Source organism: Lethenteron reissneri, chromosome 66 (genome assembly GCF_015708825.2).
Source record: "Lethenteron reissneri isolate LAM-NWPU_2019-01 chromosome 66, ASM1570882v1, whole genome shotgun sequence".
Classification (NCBI taxonomy): domain Eukaryota; kingdom Metazoa; phylum Chordata; class Hyperoartia; order Petromyzontiformes; family Petromyzontidae; genus Lethenteron; species Lethenteron reissneri.
In genome coordinates this window covers 2,015,958-2,042,575 of record NC_083844.1, presented here as the reverse complement: position 1 = coordinate 2,042,575, position 26,618 = coordinate 2,015,958, and the positions used below count along the sequence as shown (strand labels likewise).

At 49.0% G+C, this 26,618-nt stretch overlaps 1 protein-coding gene across 1 annotated transcript; it reads right to left on the bottom strand.

The window, feature by feature from the left end:
* Window positions 1–423: 423 nt before the first annotated feature.
* Window positions 424–25,882, bottom strand: LOC133359912 (uncharacterized). The gene is made up of 10 exons (XM_061578472.1): window positions 25,841–25,882; window positions 23,903–23,997; window positions 21,270–21,398; window positions 17,601–17,726; window positions 13,890–13,978; window positions 13,327–13,534; window positions 11,942–12,084; window positions 10,521–10,653; window positions 2,170–2,246; window positions 424–519 (listed from the first exon to the last, which is right to left on the bottom strand). Exons 4-10 carry the CDS (start codon window positions 17,629–17,631, stop codon window positions 424–426), a joined length of 777 nt encoding a protein of 258 aa, XP_061434456.1. The 5' UTR covers window positions 17,632–17,726; window positions 21,270–21,398; window positions 23,903–23,997; window positions 25,841–25,882.
* Between the last annotated feature and the right edge of the window lie 736 nt (window positions 25,883–26,618).

The following is a 26,618-nucleotide window of genomic DNA, read 5'->3' as shown; positions in this document are numbered from 1 at the left end:
CACTTGGAACTGCTGCTGCCAGGCTGCTGTTTTCTCGGGGCTGCTGTTGCCTAGGGACTGCTGTTGCCTAGTGGCCACTGTTGCCGAGAGGATGCTGTTACCCAGGGGCTGCTATTGCCTAGGAGCTGCTTTTGTCTAGGGGCTGCTGTTGCCTAGGGCTACTCTTGCCTCGGGACTGCTGTTGCCTAGGGGCTACTGTTGCCTAGGGGCTGCTGTTACCTAGGGGCTGCTATTGCCTAGGGGTTGCTGTTTCCTAGGGTCTGCTGTTAACCTGGGTAATGTTGTTACCTAGCAGCTGCTGTTACCTAAGAGTGGTGTTACCTAGGGGCTGATGTTACCTAGAGGCTGCTGTTGCCTAGGGGATGCTGTTGCCTAGGGGCTGCTATTACCTAGGGATTCCTGTTACCTAGGGGCTGCTGTTGCCTAGGTTATACTGTTACCTGCCAGCCGAGCCTGCACCTCATTGGCTCTGGAGGAGGAGCAGCACGAGATGAACCCCTTGACGATGCGGAACACGGCCTGAGAAACGGACGCGGATGTGATGTCACAATTAGTGATGTTACAATTAGTGATGTCACTGTGAGTGCGTAACGAGAGAGTGATGTCACTGTGAGTGGGTAACGAGATAGTGATGTCACTGTGAGTGGGTAACGAGATAGTGATGTCACTGTGAGTGGGTAACGAGATAGTGATGTCACTATGAGTGTGTAACGAGATAGTGATGTCACTGTGAGTGTGTAACCAGATAGTGATGTCACTGTGAGTGGGTAACGAGATAGTGATGTCACTGTGAGTGCGTAACGAGATAGTGACGTCACTGTGAGTGCGTAACGAGATAGTGATGTCACTTCGAGCGCTTAAGGAGATAGTGATGTCACAGTGAGTGTATAACAAGACAGTGACGTCACCGTATGTAACGAGAGAATGATGTCACTATGAGAGCGTAATGAGATAGTGATGTCACTGTAAGTGTGTAATGTAACCTCACCCATATGAACAGCAATTCAGAGAGTAACATTCAACGTTGCCAGGAGGAGACATCAGCTCAGCTGAGACCTCACATGCGAACAGGTCGGAAAGTGCAAGTGATTCTGTTTTGTTGTAACTTCATACCTTCAAAAATATTTGTAGATACTTAGACACATTGATGCAGCGGCTATATGCAATTGAAAATGGACAAAACAATTTACCTATGTCTTAAGAGCCTAACTCAACGTAAATATTCAGAGTGAGAGAAGGGATGAATTTATTGACAGTGTTGGTATTCATTTTCATCGGACTGTCCTGCAGTGGTGACTACGATAGTCCGGTTGCCAACGAGGTGGAGCAACCGGACTTGTGACGGTATCGCGACTACCGAGGCATTGTACATGATCGCGTGGGTGTCGAACACGACAATAGTGAGGGTTGACACGCGAACAAAACGTGCCAGTTCGTTTCTAGTTCAGCACACCGGTGTGTTGGAGAGTCAATCCACAACATTTGCAATTCGAGTACGACGTTTCACCTGTATATACAACGAGCATCATCAGGCAATAGCCAGAGTTGTGGAGAAATCCTCCTCCTGTTTCAGTCATAAATAGAGGGATAAATGTGATGTCGTGACTTGTGAGCCAATCAGGTACGAAGGCCAGTGGGGGGTGGTTAATGTTATTAGGTAAATTACAATGGATATCCGTTACCAGTTGGGATATTCATACGTTATGCATGCACACCATGCCTGTTCATCCTGCCGTTTTTATGTGTGCAAGAAATCGCAATACCTATTGTTGGTCGCGAAAGCCTATGTATTAGACAAGGATCAGGGTGTTCTCTACACAGTTAGAACACGAACGTGGACTCTTGGCGTAAGCATGAAGGAACTCCGGTGCTAACAGAGACACATCGGTGTTTTTTTCCACCGGACGTTGTTGAGAGAAGTGTTTTGCTGTACATTTCGCTTCGATGTCAAGTAAATACTTCAACTGAAACAAACTGTTGGTGTCCAATCTATTACCAAAACTAAAATAAGCGACTGCCTCACAACAGTTTCTGAGGATAAGATGAGGGGGAGTAGTAGAGGAGGGGTATAGGAGGTGTAGAGGGAGGAATTGATGAGTAGAGGAGATGTAATGGAGTAGAGTATAAGTAGAATGTGAGAGAAGGAGTATAGGAGGTGATGGTTCTCACGCTTGCCCAGGATCCGGTCCCTGTCTCTCTCAGCTGGTTCTGGTTCGTGCTCCATATAGGGCAGTGGAGCTGCCCCTCTGAAATGCAGACACAGCAACACATTCACTAACAGAACAACAACAGCTGACATATGCCACTAAGTGTTGGTGACATCATCATGGCGCTTGTGCTAGGCCAGGTGCACTCCGAGGCCAAGTGAAGTGTCAATGGCTCGCTGACAGGCAGTCACGGGACAGACCCAGGTGCCATAGGTTGACTGACTGAGATGACTGACAGATGTACCACTTGTGCCCCCTACTGTGCTAACTTTCTGTATTTTAGCCAGCCAGTGCTTTGTTCATTGTTTTGAGCATCGCTCCTCTGCCCTCCGTTCTTGCTGGAGGGCGGATTTCTCCAACTGCCAAGTAGCATCCTTCATGAGCCTCCTCCACAGAGGCCGATATTAGCACCACTGGTACCAGTGTAGTGGTGATACGCGCTGGGATTAGGGATCGTATGCCAGCGCGTAATGATTGGCTGTATAGGTGGTGACGCGCGCTGACGGTGGAGGATCAGGGGTCAGCGCGGGGTCGTGGGTTACGGGGTACTGATTGGCTGTGGGCTGGTGACGCGCTGAGAGGGAGTGATCAGGTGGCAGCGCGGTGTGATTGGAGGAGGAGTGTTAACACGCGCTGGGGAAAACGGATCGTAGAGAGAGTGCGTCGTGATTGGTTCACTAAGGAACGATGCTCACGTCGACGTCCGCATCAGCTCCGTCTCTCGTGAGCAGGGGCTATAAAAGGGGATGCACACAGGCGTAAGGGTAGTGTGTAACCAGCGAAGAATGAAGACGGGGATGAAGACCTAGGGCCCTGCGGTACCTAGTCCCGCTGTCCTAATGGGACCGGGACTCTGTGTAACCCAGAGGCGAGTGTAGTGTGTGTAGCCATAGGCATAAGGTCTACACGAGCCGAATGCATTGTGTGTAGCCAGGGACATAGGGTCTACACGAGTCGAGTGTATTGTGTAGCCAGAGGCATAGGGTCTACACGAGTGAAGTGTATCGTGTGTAGCCAGAGGCCTAGAGTTTACACGAGATTAGTGGAGTGTGTAGTCGGAAGAAGGGAGACCACACGTTGTATTGTGACACGTAAAGATTTAATAAAAGTGTGTTCCCGTCTAGAAGTTCCTGCCGTCAATTCCAATACTTCAACTGGCGTCAGAAGTGAAACGGTCTTCCAAGCATGCATACAAGGAGGAGCCGTCGGACCCACGGGATTGACCACGGGGACAACCTCGACGACGCGGGCCAGCTGGCATCGGGGGGTGAGGAAGAGGAGTTGCCCACGGGGCAGGATCCGCCGACGGCGCCGGACGAGCGACGGGGGACTGACGCCGTGCTCCGCGAGGCGCACTCCCGTCTGGCGGAGCTGCTGCTCGCCGCCGCGTCCATCCTGGCGGAGATCAGCTCGTCGGGAGGAGCGGGGACGGCGGCCGACATTCTACAGGGTCGCCCTGCAGATTCCCGCCAAAACGATTTGGCGATTCCCGCCATTTCATCTGCACCGACTTTTGGTGGGAACGGCCATCACCACGTGGCAGCGGTTCTCCATGCGCGCCCGCTGACGTCACCAACGCGCGCGGCGGACCGCCATCACACACCCGCCACTGGGGCCGCCATCTTACACACCGACGGGGCGGCAGAGAGGAAGCACGAGGAGGAGGACGACTTCATCTTTCAGCAGCGCCTTCCCACGTTGTCAGCCTTCAAGGCGGAAGGCGGGGATTGGAGCCAATTTCAGCGCAGATTTTTGGCGCATCAGGAGATGTCCGCCTGGTCCGACGCTACGGCACTGCGGGCACTGCCTGCCATGCTGGACGACAACGCGCTCGCGGCCTTCACGTCCGCACGCAGGTCGGACCGCTCCACGCTCAAGGATGCGCTGGCTCTCATGGCCAAGGTCTATGGTCCTCCCTCGGCGTGCCGCCATCATTTTTATGCAAGACGGAAGGCGGACACGGAGACCGTGCTCGCCTACCGCACGGCGTTGCTTGCTCTCGCCGACGCCGCGTTCCCTCGTATGGACGAGGAGGGCCAAGATGCGATGGTTTTGGAGCAGCTGCTCAAGTTGGCGCAGGACCTGGGGGTCCCCATCAACACGGCCGACGAGACCGATATTTCTTCCTTACGGGTCGCCACGAGCATACAAGCGCACGAGGTCCTTCAACGTAAACAGGGGGTCGTCTGCAACGCTGCCGTGGCCTCAACTCCGGGCCCGGTTGTCACCGTGCCCCAAGTCGTCAGCCCACGAGAGGAGGCGTTCATCGCGGGACGACCGGGGGACTGGAGGTCGGGGGGTCGTTCGCCTCTGCGAGCGGCCCGCAAGCTGGAGCAACCGAGATCTCCGACGACTGTCATCACGTGCTATAACTGCGGCCTCCGGGGCCACGTGGCCTCCGGTTGCCGCGCCCCACGTCAGTGCGCCATGGGACCTCGGCTGGATGACGAACAAGGCCCCAAGTCATCCCTGCAAACCCCGGCAAGTCACGGCACCTCACATGCTTGGCCCGCATACTCGACACGTATGGGTCGTCGCGTTGCGGCGGGGGAGAGCCGAGTAGAGTTCGGGGATTCGGTTCGGAGAGGGGGGTTCGGCCGGGACCGGGGAGACATTAAATGGTCGGAGTTGGGGCACAGAATAGTGGCTGCCTCAGCGGGTTCATCCGTCGTTACCGGATCTATTGATGGGGTCGAGGTCAGGGTGTTAGTGGACACGGGGGCATCGGCGACTATTATATCGGATCTCATTTATAATATTCTCCCTGTACAATGTCGTCCGCTTCTTCCGGTGGATGTGCCATTTTACGCCGCTAACGGGGGATCGTTGGGCATTATCGGTCAGATTAGGGCGTCCATTTGCATTGGTGATATCAAATTGTCGGGACCCGTTTTCGTTTCGTCCTCCCTGGCGGTTCCTTGTCTATTGGGCACTGATTTTTTGGCAAAAATGCCCATCAAAATTCTCATTGATCAGCGTTGCATTGAACTACCATCGGGTCACCGTATTTCATTTTTGACGAGCCCTAATGTAATTCGGACGGCGTGCGCTACCATACAGGCGTTAGCGACACAGACCGTGCACGTGCCCCCGGGTTCACAAATGTTAATTCCCCTCCGGTTGCGGAAGCCATGGGTGAAGGAGGCCTCGGAACAGGGCATGCTTTTGGGTCCTTCTAATAGGGCTGTTGGAGGTCTCGATTTGTCGGTGGCTCACACTTTGGTTGGGGCTGACAGGGATCCGTTTGTGATGGTTTTAAACGCTGGGGCGCGGCCGGCCGTCATTCAGCAGGGCACCGTGCTAGCTCACGCGGCGCGGGTCCCTGCGGAGGAGAGGCTGGTTGCGCAGGCTGATCCGAGCCCCACGAAAAACGTAACATTGAAGGAGGACCTCGATTGGGTTGATTCGCTGTGCGCGGACTCTGACGATTTGTCAGCGGTACAGTTGGGTGCGCTGCGCGGGTTGCTGATTGAATTTTCGGATGTCTTCAGTAAACATAAGTATGACATTGGGTGCACGGACCTGCTACGCCACCACATTGAAACGGGCGATGCGGCACCGGTCAGGCAAAATCCCTTCCGACTGAGTCCTGCTGAGAAGGAACATGTTCAGTCGGCAGTTAACGATATGCTAGAAGCCGACATTATTTCGCCTTCTTCCAGTCCTTGGGGAGCACCTATTGTGCTCGTTAAAAAGCAGGACGGGTCCCTGCGATTTTGCGTCGATTTCCGTCGCCTGAATAAGATCTCTGTGGCCGACGCGTATCCGCTCCCCAGGATGGACGAGTCTCTCGACGCATTGTCTGGTGCGCGATACTTTTCGACTCTTGATTTATTATCCGGATTCTGGCAGTTGCCACTCGACGAAGAGTCTAAGCCTAAGACTGCATTTCGGACTCCAGGGGGCCTGTTTCAGTTTAACCGGTTACCCATGGGACTTCACTCCTCTCCTGCGATGTTTCAGCGTCTTATGGAATTGGTTTTGTCGGGCTTGCAGTGGGATACGTGCCTCATTTACCTTGACGATGTCATTGTTTTCGGTAAAACGTTTGAAGAACACCTCCAGCGATTGAGAGGGGTGTTCTTGCGAATGCGATCGGCTAAATTAAAGTTTAAACCGGCCAAATGCCACCTTTTTCGTAAATCCGTGAGGTACTTGGGTCACATTGTCGACTCTTCGGGGATTTCTACCGATCCTGCGAAGACGGACTGTGTCAGTTCGTGGCCGACGCCCACGTCAGTGTCAGACGTGCGCAGTTTCATCGGTTTTGCTTCGTATTATCGCCGATTCGTTGAGCACTTCGCCACCATTGCAAAACCCTTGCACGCTCTAACGGCGAAAGGAGTGAAGTTCCGATGGGGACCGGAGGAGGAGGCTGCATTCTGCTCCCTCCGGGACGCCTTGGTTAGGGCCCCACCCTTGCGCTATCCGGACTTTGCGAGTCCCTTCTTGCTAGACACGGATGCTAGCAACACGGGCATTGGGGGAGTGCTGTCCCAAGTCGTTGGAGGGGTCGAACGAGTGGTCGCCTATGGTAGCAGGGTGTTGTCGCCGGCAGAGCAGCGCTACTGCGTCACCCGTCGCGAACTGCTTGCCATTGTTTTTTTTGTACAACAATTCAGGCCATATCTCTATGGTCGTCATTTCACGGTCCGGACGGACCACGCGGCGCTCCAGTATTCATTGCGGGTCGCCCAGCCCTCGGGCCAATTGTCGCGGTGGTTGGAAGTCCTCCAGGACTATCAGTTCACGACTACGTACCGTAAAGGGTTGTGACACACAAATGCCGATGCCCTGTCGCGGTTGTTGCCTTGTCACAAATGTGCGTGCTTATCGGGATCGGCGCGCTGTAAACCGCCGGTTACGGAAGGTAGGGAGGCGTTGGTTGCGACCGCGAGCACACCAATTGGGGATGGTCCCGCTACCCCAGGGGGTCAGGACTCGCTGCTCTCACTGTCGTTGATTGAGTGGGGCCGTCTCCAAATGGCGGACAGCTCCCTGCTGGCATTGCGCCGCAAGACGGGGGGTTCCGAAGGTAACCACGACCGAACTGGCTCCTACGAGCTTAAGCAAGGCCTGTTGATGAGATGGGACAGTTTGTCCTGGCGGCATGCGATTGTGGTGCCTTCTGCTGTGAGGGGGAAGGTTGTCTTGGCCACACACGAACGCCTCTTGCATTTGGGAGTTAACAAAACGCTTGCCCTGCTTCAGCGTGACTATTATTGGCCGGGAATGGGGGGTGACGTGGCGAATATTCTGAAGGGTTGTGTTGAGTGCGCCAGACGGAAACCACCGCCCGTGGCAGCTAATCCACCGCTGCAATCTATTCAGGTCTCGCGCACTAATGAGCTCGTTGCACTCGATATTCTGGGGCCTTTTCCGGTCACGCCTAGGGGTAATAAGTACCTGTTGGTGGGGGTCGAATATTTTACCCGGTGGCCTATGGCGTGGCCACTCGCCAACCAGTCGGCGGCGGCTGTGACGGACGCCTTTGTCCAGGGCTACGTCCTGGACAAGGGGGCTCCCGAACGCTTGCTGACTGACCAAGGGAAAAAATTTTCGAGTAAATTACTGCAAGAGGTGTGCGACCTGTTGGGTACCAAGAAGGTGCGTACCTCCCCGTACCACCCGCAGACGGACGGGATGGTGGAGAGGCTTAACAGGACATTGACTTCTATGCTGTGCCAGCAGGTGTGTGAGGCACATGTTGATTGGGACCTGCAGGTCCCTGGGGTCCTCGCCGCGTATAGAATGGCCCCCCATGCAGCAACGGGATTTTCCCCGTTTTATCTAATGTACGGTCGGGAAGCCGACCCGCCCATGGAAACGCAGCTGGGTCTGCCCGCACCACAAACTAATTCGAAATTGGCAGAGCATATTACATTTAATATTCATAAGCTGACAGATGCAAGGGAGGCCGCACGGCTTAATTCGCGGGCTCGCCAAATTGCAAACGAGCGGTTGCGGGCACGGAAGGTGTCCGTGCACAATTGGGAACCAGGTGACAGGGCCTGGCTGCATTGCCCTCAGGCACCTTTGGCTACGTCGCCTAAATTGTTGAAGCCGTGGCGGGGACCCGTGGAGGTCGTGCGGGTTGCACGCTCCCAGTGCGTTCAGATAAAATGGGGAAAACGCCGTTGGTACGTCCACCCCTCCCGACTGAAACCGTTCTCGCCTCCGTATGGCCTCCCCTTGTGTCGTGAGGGCCGAGCATGTGACGTGACCGACGACCCTGAGGGGGAATTGTCTTTGCCTGCTCCTCACATGTCTCCGCCTGATCCGCTCCCAGGTGTCTCGGAACTGACAGCTGCCGACCACCGGCGGCTGGATCTTCACGGCGGGGCCGGTCCTTCCAGGCCCGATCCGCGCCGTCTAGAGCTGCCGGAGCCACCGGACGGTCGCCAACGTCCCGTCCCATACGACGGACCGGCCAGACGGACTCGCGCTAGGTCGTGCTACTTTGTGTGACCTACCACGTGAGGAGTCGAGGCAGCCGGAGCGCCTCGGCACTGCGTTTAGTCAGAGTGACACTTGGCGTGTTCGTTTTACGGTGTTCGCTTTTACTGTATTGTTCGTCGGGCTGTATATTGCTTCGTATTTAAGTGTTGTGTTGTGTTGTTGTTGTTGCGTTACGGGGCACACTGGGAGGTGGAGTTTCTTTATTACTGCGTTGACGTTAGGTTGTGTTGTTGGTTAACAGCCGGGCCGGCTGCAAGCTATGTGGGAGGGGGTGATGTAGTGGTGATACGCGCTGGGATTAGGGATCGTATGCCAGCGCGTAATGATTGGCTGTGTAGGTGGTGACGCGTGCTGACGGTGGAGGATCAGGGGTCAGCGCGGGGTCGTGGGTTACGGGGTACTGATTGGCTGTGGGCCGGTGACGCGCTGAGAGGGAGTGATCAGGTGGCAGCGCGGTGTGATTGGAGGAGGAGTGTTAACACGCGCTGGGGAAAACGGATCGTAGAGAGAGTGCGTCGTGATTGGTTCACTAAGGAACGATGCTCACGTCGACGTCCGCATCAGCTCCGTCTCTCGTGAGCAGGGGCTATAAAAGGGGATGCACACAGGCGTAAGGGTAGTGTGTAACCAGCGAAGAATGAAGACGGGGATGAAGACCTAGGGCCCTGCGGTACCTAGTCCCGCTGTCCTAACGGGACCGGGACTCTGTGTAACCCAGAGGCGAGTGTAGTGTGTGTAGCCATAGGCATAAGGTCTACACGAGCCGAATGCATTGTGTGTAGCCAGGGACATAGGGTCTACACGAGTCGAGTGTATTGTGTAGCCAGAGGCATAGGGTCTACACGAGTGAAGTGTATCGTGTGTAGCCAGAGGCCTAGAGTTTACACGAGATTAGTGGAGTGTGTAGTCGGAAGAAGGGAGACCACACGTTGTATTGTGACACGTAAAGATTTAATAAAAGTGTGTTCCCGTCAAGAAGTTCCTGCCGTCAATTCCAATACTTCACCAGTCTTCGATCCCAAGCCTGATGGGGGTATATTTATAGTTTGCATGTTCTAACCGTGGTCGTGTGGATATTTCTCCGTGTCCTCCGGTTTTTCCCTCCAAGTTTAGGAACATGCGTTTAGAGTATTTGGATTACATTCCAAGTGATGAGCTCACAAATCCTTGAAAGATCTGGACACATTCTCGTTAGTGAGCTCCTCTGGTTAACACGCTGCACTCTGACCCCAATGACCCAAGTTCGATTCCCGCTCATGGCCAACACCAGTGACGATTATTTGAACCGGTCATGGTCCTCCTCTAGATCGACTCAGCTTAAATGAGTACCTGGTGTGGCGTGTAAAACATCGCCACTAGGGAGACAAAGGCGGCCGGGCGTGGTGCTGGCCAACCAACCCCTCGTGTTCCCGTTCCGTCCTTCATAGATGCTCTCTATAAACACTTGCCCCAACAGTCTGTTAAGGCTGTATGGGGATCTTTGCCTTTGCGTATTCACTAGGTATTTGTGTGTGCAGGAAATACTCGACCTGGCCAACAATATGAGTGGAGAGCTATTCTAAGAATATGAACGGGTTCACTTTTGTATTTTGCGTGCATGAATTGTTTATATAATATTCCAGCATTGGTTAGAGCTGCAATAAATCGCTCATACCCCATAAATCGGTCTCTATGCCGGTTTGTTAAGTTACTACTCTGCCCTGTCTTGGCTATGACTTGCACCATACTTTACCTTGGTGGACTCTTCTGTAATGTGATGCCAAATGTGGGTACCTAACCTCACAGAGTATGTCCTGTACGTATATACTGCGTGTTATGCGATGCGTAGTATGCAGTGTGCAGTGTTGCTCTCACCCTGTCTCATCTGTGAGCAGGTGCCAGGGTCCCGACTGAGTCTGTTCAGTGTCATCACCGCGTGCAGCTTCTCCCTGGCTCGTCCCTCCCTGAGGCTCTGGACCAGTGGAACCACGGCCCCCGCCTCATAGATCTGATGAGAGCGAACCATCACGTGACCAGCACACGTTCCACGAGGTTTAGCTAAATTAACTTTCGAAGCAACAGGGGAGCAAACTCGTAATGGAATCGCAATGGAGTCAGACAATGATCTGACACAAAAGCGATTATTAAAATGAAGAAACACCCACCACTGTCAACAGCGCAGAACAAGGGACAAATCAAACGGCATAGCACAGGCCCAGAACCAATGTGAATGTTAGTTGTAACAGTACAGACAAATGCTGTCGCTCCGGGATGATGTGGGGTGGCCGAGATTACATGAGGTAGTTATAGGGGGAAAATCCCCCAAAGCTCCCATCTCCGGAAGCCAAGGCGCCACCACGGAGTCTGGCCTTGACCCAGTAGGGCACGACTTGTCCAGTCAGGGCAGGCCGCTTGGCATGGGTGAGGGTGGTCGTCGACAGGGCTGTGCGTGATTGGTGCAAATTGAGGTCAACAAAAAGTCATGGCTTATGTAACGAAGTTCCGGGGTTCTGATTGGGGGGGGGGGCTACAAGAGGTAAGTTGATTATCAGTGGTTGTGAGGGCGGGACCATATTTGTGTATTTAAGTGAGTACTACCAGTGTATGAGGGGCCGGGGTGGTTGGCGTTCGCAGGTGCCAGTGGGTTTCCGCGGGGTGCCTGCTGCTGCGAGGAGCTGCTGACGTACGGGTGGCTCGGTAGCCTGGACTGCGGCTCCGTGGAGTCACTCAGAGCGCTGTCGTGAGCCCCGAGACTGCCATGACATACCCTGGGCTTCTGCGGAATTGCTTCATCACCCAGGAGTGGAGTGTGTGTAAGGGTTTGTGTGAACGGCCGGCACGGTGTTCTGTACCTGTTTTCTTGTAGCAGTGTTCTGTGATTGTCAACACGCAGAGTCGCTGTGCTGAACTTGTGAAACTCGGGGTTATGTAAATGTGTGCTGGTACTGTCGCCTGAGAGTGTTGATGAGTTCGTTGTACTTGGTTGTCAAGAAACTATTATCCGCCAAAGTTGGTTCGCGTGCTTGTGCATAGTGTGATAATAGTGCATAACGAACCAAAGCATGGTTAATACATTCCAAATCTTATTAAGATTCTTTGTATTCCAGATCTAGTTATTGTCCTTCTTTCTGTCTCTGTTAAAGCGCACTTAAAAATCCGCATTGATGCCCTACACAAATATTGGTGGAATTGCATGGAAGTGAAAATCGATCCAAACTCCTCTCTCTCTCTCCCATGTTGAAAATGAGCACCTCTCACACTGGTGACTCGTCAGTGTGGCGGTGCGAGTGGCCCACCTTCCTGCGCACGGGCCAGCACACGGACAGCATGGCCAGCGCCTCCAGCAGCTCCTCGGCCAGGTAAATTACCTCGTCCACCCTCTTGTATCGGCCGAACATGTTGGGCCTACCAATGGTCTTGAGCAACTCGTTAATGGTGTCTGTAATGAGACACGCGGGTGATTAGAACTCACTTTCCATCACGTAGCATCATAACCCCCATGATTCCCACACTGGCATAGTGATGGGAATACCTGTGCCCACGACTGAGTATATTGGGGAAACACCACAAGAACCTCCACTCTAGAAAGGGCTGCCCTCTCAGAAACAGTCAGTATTAAATGGCATCATTTCCACCACCACGCCCACACATGACACTTACTTCACATAGCTACTGTGGCTGTCACTCTACCAAAGAAGTTGATTACGAAATGACAACTGATACCGTACAGCAATGAAAAAATTCTGCCACTACTCGCACATAATTTCAGAATGGCCCAAAGTCAGCAGTGTTAAAAGGAAGAGCCGCATAATTGTGTAAAGTTTTCCGGCAACGTGAGTTATTTCATTGGTCGAGTTTACGTAAAGATGTATTGGTAGATTACTAGGGCTTTCTATTGATTTAACATCTCTCAAAATAAACCCTATTAAACATTCCTTGTTTTGTGGGGTGACCTCACGTCCCTGGGTATCATGGTGCCTCTCTCTCTTTAAACGGAAACGTTTAAAGTTGAGCATCGATTATTCTTCTTCCAACATTATCCAACGGTCCCAGGCCGATCCGGCGAAACCGGCAAAACAACTCCAAAGGCTGTAGCCAGTCCGGCGATACAGTACATTATACACCACATACAACTTAAACAATGAAAATACTGCACGTATATACATTCTTCATGACTAATTACTAATCAAAACAGAAAATATACAGTGCATTGTGTAATTCAGCGTTCGCTGGAGCATCAGTCTAAAGACTGCATCAGTCTGGCATAGTTGTACTACTACATCATCCCATGATGCAGAGTCTTTGAGATTGGAGGGGGTAGAGTAAATAAAGTCAATTTTTACATTACAATATGTTTTTGTCTATTCAAATGTTTATGCCAATGTCACCAAGGTAAACGAATGTAAAGCACTACAAAAAACACATACACAACACCTAAAAACACAAGGTCATGCAAGAATGTACAAAATAATCTATTTTAAATAATAATGATGATGTAGTGATAACCCGGCGTTTTTGAAAGTCCGGCGTCCCCCCCCCCCACCAGCTGCTGGATAATCGATGATCGACTGAATATTGCTCATCTGGTTAAAGTATTTTTGGCAGGTGAGTTCAAAGTGAGTTGAGAGTTGAGTGTGGGCAGTGGTGAGTGAGCGAGCGATCCGCATCGTGAGTCACTTACCCGTCTCTCCAAGGGGGTCGAGGTCGCTGTCCTCAAGCACAAGGGCGATGACGTTCAGAGAAGATATCCTGATGTTCGCCCGGTCGTTCCTGAGCAGCTCCTGCATCACGGGAACAGCGTTGGTCTGCCGGAAGCAGGCGCGGTTCTGCGGAACGCGGCAGAGGTTCGCCAGCAGGCAGATTGTGACCACCATCAGAGTGCGTGCAATCTGGGGACACAAAAGGCACCCAGCAGTGAACACCACCACCACCGCCTTAATCTGCCACCACTCATACCCAGAACTCTGTGCTGCTTCGAGTGCGGTGCGTTGAAACTGTGTGTGTGCTCATGTACTTGTACACGACAGAAATCTCGGCTAGAAACTCAAACCCTGATTTTAACATTATGTCTATGGGAAATTTAGAGTTGAATTTAAGTAATTTCCAGTAAAGTATCATTTCGCAGGAATACTTGTACCTTCTCCACCATATACCCATATACCCACATGGCTCCCGTGTGCCAGCGTGTTCCCGTGTCCTCATATTTCCAAGTGTCCCGCATTATGTTTCTCCATGTCCCTGTACCGAATTGGTCTTGCTGCGCTCCCACAGTGGCTGGTGCTTCATGATGTCCAGGAGATACTTGACGATGCCACACTGACCCAGAGCAAGGCCTAACAGAACCACAACATCAACCACAACAACCACAAAATCAACCACAACGTCAAAATAAACCACATCGCACCCACTTCAACCACGACCAGAGTAAAACACCACGGCCGTCACATCACAGCACGGTGACAAACAAAATGGCCTAATTATGCTATTGTGATGCATCTACAACCTAGCAAAACAATCGGGAGCAGAACACAGGGGTGAATGACTAAGCAATACTCATCACTCAAAACACCAACACTAGAGCAACGTCTAAAACAACCGCTGGAACTACCACAAGCACCACTACAACCACTTTCCAATAGAACTACCACTAACAACAACTACTAATACAAGCACAAAAACAACTCATAATCAACGTTTTTGGGTTTAGATCGCGTTATTTATAAATGTGTCGTAACCCTCCACCACCCGACACGGCCAATCAGTAAAAATGTGTCACGTTGACAAAGATAAATAGTTCACTGCTTTAGCCCACCGGTGTGTTGAAGCCACAACATTTACAATTTGAGTACGACGTTTCGCTGGTAAACATAATGATGAGTTGATGAGTTAATGATGACGTCACCCTGCTGCTGCTCTATATAAGAACGGGAGACAGCAGAGCCTCACCATTCTGGCGAATTGCCCGATGATGCTGGTTGCAATTACCAGCGAAACGTCGTACTCAAATTGTAAATGTTGTGGCTTCAACACACCGGTGGGCTAAAGCAGTGAACTATTTATCTTTGTCAACGTGACACATTTTTACTGATTGGCCGTGTCGGGTGGTGGAGGGTTACGACACGTTTATAAATAACGCGATCTAAACCCAAAAACGTTGATTATGAATAACATTGGTCGCGAAAGCCTACGTGTTAAACTGACAAAAACAACTACAGTATATCACTAAAATAGTGACGATTAAGATGCCAGTTTGTAACTTGAAGGCAATACATTCTCCCGGTCTGCCATCTGAGTTTCATCAACCTGGCACCAATGCAAAACTCTAGGCCCTGGCACCAACATCTATGGCAGAGGTGTTAATGTTCATTGCACGGCTGCCAAATAAGACATCGCCGCTCGACTACATCCACACGTCCATTCTCAAATCATGCTTGGACGTGCTCGTGCCACTCATTGTCCACCTAGAAAATATTTAGCGAGGGCTGTTTCCAAAACTGGTTAAAAATGGCGCAGCTAACACTGCTCCTCAAAAAAGTTGGCTTGAGCTACAGTGACCCCGCAAACTATCGTCGAATCTCAAACCTGAGTACGATTTCAAAGGTCATAGAGCGTCTGTGTCTGAAGCACTTATCCACGTTGCTGCGATGGGCATATTCAACCCGTTGCAGTCGGCATACCGGAAGTTCCACAGCACTTATATGGCTCGACTAAAGATCACCAATGACCTCTACAAGATCATTAATGATCAGAACATTGAAGCGTTGGTTAGCTTCGATCTCTCAAAAGCCATCGACACCATCGACCATGAGATAGTCATCGGGTGGCTAAGGTCAAGGTTTGGTGTATCGGGTACAGAACTGGGGTGGTTTGAGTCATACCGACATGGGCGATCATAGTTCATCAAGCTGGGTGATAAACAGTCATCGTCTATGCCGTGCCTAGTTGGTGTACTACAGGGGTATGTCCTCGGGCCATTCCTATTTTCAACATTCGTCTCTCCAATCGCCGATGTAATCTCATTGCACGACATCAAGTCCCATCAACATGCTGATGATACACAATTATACACAGTGGTGAAGTCAGAGAGATATGGAGAGCCTCGGTAAGCTCGAAGATTGCACGCGAGTGGTGCATATGTGGTTTGCACGAAATTCTAAATGCTGAAATTTCGGAGTCGTTGCTGGTTGGCACTCAGGCAAAAAAATGTGTGGGAAGATCAGGCGTGGCAGTCGCAGTCTCCGGGATACTTTTTTCTAGTCATCTAAAGACCTTTAGCACCACACTTGACCAGAATATGTCGTTAATTTTCACATAATTTTTATATCAGGTCTCTAAGACACATTTGACCTCTATTACGTCGTTGCATAGCCAACACCGTGATGTGTAGCATAGTATTGACAAGGCTCGATTACAGCAACTCACTACTCTATGGGACATATGGCAAAAACATTACCAAGCTTCAACGTGTGCAAAATCATTTGGCATTTGTTGTGATGGGGTACTGCAAGATCCGAAAATGTCCGTCCAGTGCTCGCCAAGCTGCATTGGCATCCGGTTGCCGAACGAATATATTATAAGGTCACATTCATTACACACAAAGGACTTGCCACAAATAAACCACAATACCTTGCTGATCTCGTCAATCTCGACTCCTCTATCACCACAAATAACTACTGTCTACTTATCTATAACCACTAATAACCACTCTCTCACTCCACTAACACCACTCATAACCACTCACTACTACTCTATCACCACGAATGACCACGCTCAAGTCCTCTATCTCCACTAATCACCACTCTCTACTACTCTATCACCTCTCATAGACACTCTCGCACTCCTTTATCACCACTAATAACCACTCTCTACTATATCACCACGAATAACCACTGTTGACTTCTCTATAACCACTAATAACCACTCTATTCTCCTATATCAACACTAATAGCCACTTTCTCACTCCTTTATCACAACTCTCTAGTCCTCTATCACTAATAATAACCACTATTTAATCCTCCAACACCACTAATAACCACTCTATACTCCTATATCACCACTAATAAACAATATCTACTTCTGGTCAAAATGCAAAAAACATACTCTGATAATATATGCATTGTTCTTGAAATTAGAATAGGTTTTTCCTATTTTTTGTATTGGCAAAGAATGCCTCATGATGTAGATGTTTACCCCGAGCCCTCATTACTCTGATAGTACATTATCTTAGATCTATACGCTTTTTGGAGTCCTCTGGTCGAACACCATTTGAGACTAGGCTCAAAAGTAAGCTGTCTCTGGTGTAGACCAATCAGTTTTAAGGACAATGCATATATTATCAGAGTATTTTTTTGCATTCTGACTAAAAGTATTGTGGTTACTGCAGACATGATTGCTCGTAAAAAGGTTTAGGTTTTGTTGCCAGAAAAAAGGGAGAAACCTATTCTCTCATTCTCTACACATCTATCACCACTAATAACCACTCTCTATTCCTCTATCAACACTCATAACCGCTCTCTCACTCCGCTATCACCAAAAATAACCGCACTTTCCTCCTCTATCACGACGAATGACCACTGTTTCCTCTATTACCACAAAAAAAACATTCACTACACCTCTATCACCACTAATAACCACTCTCGACTTCTCTATCACTACTTATAACCGCTCTTTCACTCATCGATCACCACTCATAACCATTCTCTACTTCTCTATCACCACTAACAACCATTTTATACTCCTCTATCACCACTCATAACCACTCTCAACTCCTCTATCACCACTAACAACCACTCTCTCATTCCTTTATCACCACTAATAACTACTCTCTACTCCACTCCTCTAATCACCGCTGCGCCTCCCTAATTTGTGCGATGCACTTTAACTCCGACCTCCTCCCTTTTGCCTTGCTGGAGGCAGTGCTGTTGTGCCCCACCACCCTCGCTTGGTGCTGCTCACCAAACGCTGGGCTCTTGTCTGTGTAGCTCATCAGAACGCTCACAGTTGTTTCGATGAGTGTGAGGTACAATTCTGGTGCCGGGGAGTCTTTGTCCGATGTCGATGTGAGCACTTCGGCCAAGAGCTCTGTGAGAAGACGCAAGAGACCCAAGTCACAGGGAGACGTGGGAACAACGAGGAATGCAGAAATAGACTCGGAGACATACAGACGCAGGCACAGAGACAGAAGCAGACATACGCATGAAGACGTAGAGGCATGCAGACATAGACACAGATGCATGTGGACACACGGATGGAAAATTGAGGACTTAAGGGTATGGCGACACTGAGACACAGACATTGATATTTAATGAGGATAATAAGACATTGCACACAAACGGACCCGGAGACGTTGACAGAATGAGACACAGATACATGGGGACAAGGAAGAAGAGAGACATATACAACAGAGAGAGAATCTAGTGTTTGCAATAGTGGTGAACGAGCGAGCATCTCGCAAGCTCAAAACAAGATTTTGTGCCTGACGCTCCTCCTACGCATATTCGGGGGATACACTCACCACACAACACCCCTCATCCGCACACAAGTTTCAGGACTCGTTCTAACACATTAGGAGGCATTCCATCAAGGTAGCATAGACAACTCGGAGAGTGGTCGCGAACAAAGGGCCCAGAACTCATCATCATCACCATCTGTTCATCATCACCACCATCATCGCCACCATCATTATTACCCCATGTAGTGCTCATGAGGACCACTTCTCTATGCGTCTCTTAATGTTCTCTTTATTTCATATGGCCGCTGATGTAGATGCAGAACGACAACTGAAATTTCACATTCAGGTGTTCAAGCCCAGATAACTGCGTCAGGAGCAGTGGAAGAAAGCAGTCTTCACGTGGACCCACTCTGTTGTTAAGTTAGAATGCCATCAACACGGCGACCGAACATTAATGATCATCGGTCTCCTCGTTTCCAGAGCAACAGCAATGCATCTCTTCGTAAAGCTGCTAAACAGAGACTTTAGGATGTCACGTGACTCGTCTTCCCTGTGTTAAATTCGTGAGTAATTGGATGATGTCAACACCTATAGGAGACCGCTACCCTGCGTAAGTTCACTCACATGACTACATGCCATTGTGTACATGTTAACTATGTTAGTGTACATGTGTAGTGACAGGGTGCCATCTGTTAATCATGGGGGCTAACTACGGGTATGGGTGTGGTATACAACGGCCAACCATAAGGGGAGCGTAACTGGGCCAAGGGTCAGAGGTGGGGATTAATCAGGAAGCTCCTATAACCTTTACACTATGAGATATCTTTTACCAGTGGCAAAATATAGTAGTAGGTTTTTACCCTTTTAAACTGGTACAAAACTGACACCTTTATTCAAGGCATCATGTTTGCAATAACCACAACACAAGTAGTCAAAAAAGCAAACAAAAAGAAGCAACTCTGATAATGATAATAATATGCACTGTCCTTGAAGTTGATTGGTCCACACCCGAGACGGCTTTCTTTAGAGCCTAGTCCCCATTGGTATTGGACCAGATGACACCAGAAGGCGTACAACTCAAACACAGTGCAATATCAGAGTATTGAGAGCTCGGGGTAAGCATTTACTCTATGAGATCTCTTTTACCAGTGGCAAAATATAGTAGTAGGTTATTACCCTTTTAAACTGGTACAAAACTGACACCTTTATTCAAGGCATCATGTTTGCAATAACCACAACATAAGTAGTCAAAAAAGCAAACAAAAAGAAGCAACTCTGATAAGAAAGCCGTCTCGGGTGTGGACTTATCAACTTCAAGGACAGTGCATAGTATTATCATTATCAGAGTTGCTTCTTTTTTTTTGCTTTTTTGATTACTTGCATTGTGGTTATTGCAAACATGATGCCTTGAATAAAGGTGTCAGTTTTGTACCAGTTTAAATGGGTAAAAACCTACTACTATATTTTGCCACTGGTAAAAGAGATCTCATAGTGTAAATGCTTACCCCGAGCTCTCAATACTCTGATATTGCATTGTGTTTGAGTTGTACGCCTTCTGGTGTCATCTGGTCCAACACCAATGGGGACTAGGCTCTAAAGAAAGCCGTCTCGGGTGTGAACCAATCAACTTCAAGGACAGTGCATATTATTATCATTATCAGAGTTGCTTCTTTTTGCTTTTGTGACTACTTGTGTTGTGGTTATTGCAAACATGATTCCTTGAATAAAGGTGTCAGTTTTGTACTAGTTTAAAAGCGCAAAAACCTACTACTATAACCTGCAGGAGAGTTCCAGAGGTGGGGCGTGGCCAGAGGCGGGGCTTGACCATGCTAGGGGATATATATGGGAGAGGCAACTGGGGGTTCGGGGTTGTCGTGGGGGTTCGTTTCTGGGCTGCCGTCGCTGTTTTCACTTCCATCTGTTCATCGTCATCGCCGCCGTATAACCGATCCACTATAGAGTCCCCATCGTCGCTGTATAGTCAGCTATGGAGTTATACATCGCCGATATGGCTATATTAGTGGGTCAGTTATACGTAGCACAGTGTGTATGTTACTCAGTGACCTTGACCGTGCAGTGTCGTTAAATTAAGAAGGAGCCCTCTACAATTCGTGTCTCAGAAGTTGCTTCATTACACATGTGTAGTGGTTTAAACACGCGCCACGCACGGGAGATTGTGAGCACGTGTGCGTAGAGTACAGTGGGGGCATATGAAGACGAGCGTTGTTGCCAGGGCTCGAAGGGGCAGGCCAGAGACAGGTTGGGGGCAATTAAAGACACGGGACCGTGATTGGCTGGTAGTTGTTGTCGTGAACTGGCGCCGGGGAGTATTGAAAAAGAGACAGGTGGCGGCGGGGGCTAGGGGCGAAGGGGTCGCCAACGAATTAATTGGGAGTTAATTGGGTCGGGCATAAATACAGGGGTGTTGGGAGCTGAGGGGAGTTCGCACCTGGGAGTGGATGAAGACGGTCGGAGCCGAAGCAGTGGAACGAGGAAACTATAGGGTAGCAGTGGAGCGAGAGAAGTATAGGGTAGCAGTGGAGTGAGGGACGCACAGCGTAGCGCTGGAGTGTGACGGAGAAGCCGATAGAAAGCGGCTGGAGTGTGACGGAGAAGCCGCGGGAGAGCGGCTGAACTGTGACGGAGAAGCAGAGAGGAGAGTCGACATAGACGGAGAAGCGGAGCGAGCGAGGCCGGCAGAACGCAGCGAGCGAGCGGAGAGCATGCTGAAACGATGTTGAATTGTATGGTGTTAGCGAAATAAAGTGACGACGGAAAAGCAAGAAGCTGTCGCGTGAAGTTCAGCACTACACATGCATGACGACATGGCACTGTACACATGCTTGTAGATGCATATTTATATGCGTATGAATGTAATCGTGTCTGTGTAAACCTGTTCATGCGTCTGCTTGTGTATCAGCTGAGACTAGTGCTAATGTGAATGTTTTCTACAAATATCGTGTGTGTGTTATGTTTATGTGAGCTGTGTGTGTGCTGTGTGTGAGCTGTGTGTGTGTACTTTGTGTGTGCTGTGTGTATGAGCTGTGTTGTGTGTGTGCAGTGTGTGAGCTGTGTGTGCGCTGAGTGTTTGCTGTGTGTGTACTTTGTGTGTGCTGTGTGTATGAGCTGTGTTGTGTGTGTGCAGTGTGTGAGCTGTGTGTGTGCTATATCACTGGCCAGCTGCTCCCTGCTGCGCCATCACATCTGCCACCTCCTCGCTTATGCTCTTGGGTAGCTTCAAGAGCTGCAGATTAAGGACACGGAGCTTCTGCATAGGAGGGTTGAACGTGGTCATGTCCAGCCTGCGAGGTACAGACGAAGAAGGGTAGGGGCGTTTGATCCTACAACAACAGCTGCCATTCGCCTCGAAGTGACGATAACGTCACCACAGCGCTTGTACTAGGCCAGATGCACTCCGAGGCTGCGTGAAGGCTCACTGACAGGAGACCACAGAACATAATCAGGTGCCAACGATTGACTGATATAGATGAATGGCTGATGCACCACCTATGTCCACCACTGTGCCAACTTGCTGTGTTTTAGTGGTCCAGCGCTACGCTTGTTGATGTGAGCGTCGCTCCCCTGCCCCCCGTTGTTGTTGGAGGGAAACTGCCTCCAACTACCCAGTAGCATCCTTCACGAGCCTCCTCCACAGAGGCCGATCTTGACACCACTGGTACCAGTCTCCGGCAAGTCCACATCACTCCAACTCTTCTCCAGCCCGTGCCGCGCCCTTTTAGGTCCCTCTATCCGGCCAAACATAAGCTTCCGTCTTCAGGTGGAACCGTCACAGCCACGACAGCTGTATCAAGTAAATGAGAGATTGCAGGAGCTACCACTCCATTTATATAATGGTTGGAGAAGGGGGGGGGGTAAGGGCCAAATACAGCACACTTTTTATTAATATGGTAAGGTGAGGCTTAAGAGGGTGAGCCTTTGTTATGGAGAGGTACGGTTTGTGACTCAACCTGTGACAAGGAGACAACCACTAAACATGGTAAACCTGTAATGTGGTTGTCTCCTTGTCACAGGTTGAGTCACAAACCGTACTCACCCTCGTAAGCCTCACCTTACCATATTAATAAAAAGTGTGCTGTATTTGGCCCTTACCCCCCCCCCTTCTCCAACCATTATATAAATGGAGTGGTAGCTCCTGCAATCTCTCATTTACTTGATACAGCTGTCGTGGCTGTGACGGTTCCACCTGAAGACGGAAGCTTGTGTTGCCTCCGAAACGTCGTGATTTTTAATTTATTTTACTTTTATTAATTTAAATGTTTTACCTACGTGACTTTACCGAAAAAACCTAAGACTATGAATCCTTGCAGTCACGAAAGCTTCAAATCTAGAACAAACAGAAGCTGTTTGGGCATGCGGCAGCTGGGTATGCTGACTACATGACCCAGCCGACGCAGCCTTGCCTGCCGGAGGAGCTCGCCAATGGCACTGTATCCAGATCTTGGATAGAGCCCCCTGCTGTACATCTGCAGCGACCACTCACCACTTCCGTTGCTTTTTCATTCGATGTCAATTTACACCAAGCGGAAGTTATCATGTTTTTAGTTCTTTTGATAAAAAATATGGTTATAAATGTTTCAATAAACTTTAATTGCACATTTATCGTAATAAAGCAAAAAACATCACCATTGGAAATATAATGATCAAATAATCCACTTGCAGGGTTGCCAAAAAGATACATACAATAAACTTAAAAATTATATTTACTTAGTCATTGCATTGTATTTCATGTCATGTGCTTCGAAGAAAGGTCATTGCGTAAAATGTCACCTATTATCTATTTGTCCTTAAAGGGTTGGTGTTATTTACGATTGTGTTGAGTTATTGGTGCGTGTGCAGCATTGCCAATGTAGCATAATCACAATTAATAGCTGCCCTAGGCACACGTTCTGTCGTATTTTACAGGTTTCCTTCTGAGAGATATCTTCAGTTATTTAGTGAACTTATCAGAATCAAAATATTTTTTTTAAACCGCAGGTGGAATCCGATGAGCAATACAGATTTTTATCACAGATGTCCAGTCGGGGCACGAGGTAAGAAAGTTACAACAACAAACACAACACACACAAACACGATATGAGTGCAAAATACAAGAAAGGTAAATAAATCACCCAAACACATACAAATACAACTAAACCATCCCCATCCTACCAGGAAAATTCCACTGAGTATTAACTTATTCTTCAGAAGCAACCTGGCCATTACAAATGCCAGCTCAACAAAGTGGGCTTATTTATTTTTGGGCATTTTTCTAAACGTAAACGTTTACGTTCATGTTGGTCTGCTCATATTTATTCTGATGATGAAACAGCAAGGAGCGTCATCAACACTAATCAAAGAAGCGATGGACTGCTGCTCGTTAAACTGAGAGCACAGCCAGCCGATTTAGTCACCAATAAAGTCCACAGGCCAACATGCTCACGACTGTGATGAGGAGACAGTCTTTGAGCAGATAGAACAGATGCCGAATGCAGACAAAGGGGAAGTGATTTGCGTGGTTATCATTTATTACAGAAATGCCGTTGGCCAGAGTGCAGCAGTCCCCACGGGATGCCTCCAGGTTGCCCCATCGTGAGCGGGCCTCCTCATACAGCTCAAATGCACGGCTTCATTCTAAAGAGAGAACCCGCCTTTCTGACAGCAAATTCGCTATTTGTGTTTGGAAACATTTTACTTGTTTATGAAAGGAATGATGCGATGGTATGTCATTGTGACTCATCAGCACGGAAGTTGGGAGTGTCAGCTGTCCGAATCTCACGAAAATCTTCTCCCCCTCTCAGCAACTCACTTGTTGTCGAGTTTCTTGATGTCATCCAAGCAGCTCCTCACCAGCCGCTTGTATTGCTCCACTTCGCTCGTCATAGTCACCTGACGCACGGCACGCTACAACCCACAAGTGACACCCTACATATTGCTGTGCAAAGACAAAGGCCCCCCGTATAACCTGTAACGGACGGTTGGGGCACGTGCTGTTCGCAAGTAGCAGCACCTATGAGGGTCGGCACTGTGGCACACGAGGGGGTGGGTGGCGAGCACCACGCCCGGCCGTCTTTGTCTCCCGAGTGGCGATGTTTACAACACACCCCACTAGGTAATCATTTGAGACTGAGTCGAGCTAAGGGAGGCCCAGGTCTGGTGCAGATAATCGTCACTGGTGTTTGCCATGATCGGGAATCGAACTTGGGTCGCCGGGTTCGTAGTACAGCACGCTAACCGCTGCACTCCCCACAAATATTTGTATATTGCTGTTACACACCCCATTACTTGACTCCGTAAGTTCCACATGTGTCGTGATATTAGTGTGGATTAACCGTGTTGTGCAATATGCAGCCTATGACATATTTAACATGATACACATACTCGTATTACGTATTGTCATGTCTACGTTTGTTTTTACACAGGTATCCTCACCGAGTCTTATATTCCAAATGAGTAAGTTATATAGTGACAGCGGTCGCTCATTCACTGCTTGCTTACATTCACTGCTTGCTGTGCTTCTTCTTAACCTGGGGTGTATCAAGCACTGCCTCGGGGAGCGATATGCTCTTCCTGGGCGAGGCGTGGCCATATTTTTTTGTTAGAAGGTAAATAATGGAAACACAAATAAAGTACAGGCAGCGCAAGCAACAACTTACATTTAGCCTGTTAATGTGAAGACATTTAACCTGGTAATGTAACTCAGAGAGTTGGAAATAACTCTTAACATCGGCAGGTAGGATGGAAACATCACAGCCAGTTATGACTTAAACTGGTTAATAGTCCTTCCAATGATTGCTCAGTTTGTACACATCTTCTCGGTTCAAAATGTGTCTGTGTTTATATATCTGGATGGCTTCATGAACGAATCTTGTTAATAGCGAGTGGGTTTGCAGAGTACCTTCGTCATGATACTCAGCGTTAAAACAATGATCAACCACGGCCAAGGTATTGGCCCTACCGTGTTTCAGATCTGCCGTCTGTTCAAGAACACGGTCCGAGACATGTCACATAGTTTTCCCAATGTAACTACTGCTGCAGACACAGCTTAGTTTGTAAACACCGGGGTATTGCATGTCACTGATCACATCCTTCACAGATGGGATCAGATCACCAATTGTACGTACAGTGTTGAATCGAACCTGGATCTTGTGTTTGCTCATGATTTTGGAAAAAAATGTTGGTAACCCCTGCTATGTATGGCAAGGTGATGGTTTTGATTTGGAACTCAGATGGTTCTTTCCCAACGGTTGGGGTGATAGCTTTACGGATTGTGTAGTCCGGATATCTATTCATCTTGATGGCTTGGTGTACGTGCTCCAGTTCACTGGCTAGGTGGTGATGGTTGGAAATACAACGAACTCTATGGTGTAGAGTTTTGATGAGGGAATTCTTCTGGGCTGGATGGTGGTGGGAGTCAGGTTTTAGGTAGGCATCGGTATGGGTGGCTTTCCTGTAGACACAGTGTCCCATTGAGCTATCTGGTTTATTTTCGATTAAAACATCTAAGCATGGTAACTTGCTATCCTTTTCCACCTCCATTGTGAATTTGATGGCTGGTGTATGGAATTGATGTGCTTGAAAAATTGGCCCAGCTCTGGCGGGCCATGTGGCCAGATGACGAACGTGTCATCTATCTATCTCTTCCACAAGGAAGGATGTAGTGTGGATGCCTGGATGGCATCAGTCTCAAAACTTTCCATGAAAACATTGGCTACAACTGGAGACAAGGGAGAACCCATTGGGGTACCTTCAACTTGTTTGTAGAATGTTCCATTCCAGGTGAAGTAAGTGTTGGTGAGGCAGTGTCTAACCAGGACATGTACATCAGCATTCAGTCCTTGTTGGACCAAATCTTCAATTATTGCAATGGTGTCAGGCACAGGAACTTTGGTAAACAAAGATACTACATAGAAACTGACAAGCAAATCATCTTGAGATAGTGAGATGTCTTTAATTAGAGATACTAATTGAGCTGAGTTAAGTACAGCTGAGGTGATCTTACCAGTGAAGGTATGTAAGGTCTCAGACATAAATCGGGCCAGTTTGTAGGTGGGTTAGTCAATGGTGGAGACGATAGGATGGAGTGGTGTACCTTCTTTATGGATTTTTGGTAAGCCATATAATATGGGTGGTCTATCAGCTGAGGGTTTTAGAGAGAGCTGCTTGTTTGGTTCTATTAAAATGTCGAATCAGTGATGATATTGTTGGTTTTTGTAACCAGCGGGTTGGTAGGATCTATATTGATTTTGGTATAGCTGCCATCATTAAGTAGGTCCTGAATTTTTATATTGTATGTGGTTTTGTCCATGATGACAGTGGCATTGACTATGTCATCTCTCTTTTTTAGTTGAGAAAGCTCAAAGTGCTGATCCTTGCTGATTTTGCAAATAGGTGTCTCAGCGTATTTGAGGATTGCAGCGATTTCCCATCTTGCCACGTCTGCAGGAATGTGTTCCAAACCCTTAAGTGCTACCTCGACCTGGGCAATGATATCATCAACTGGGATGTGTTTAGGGGTGACTGCG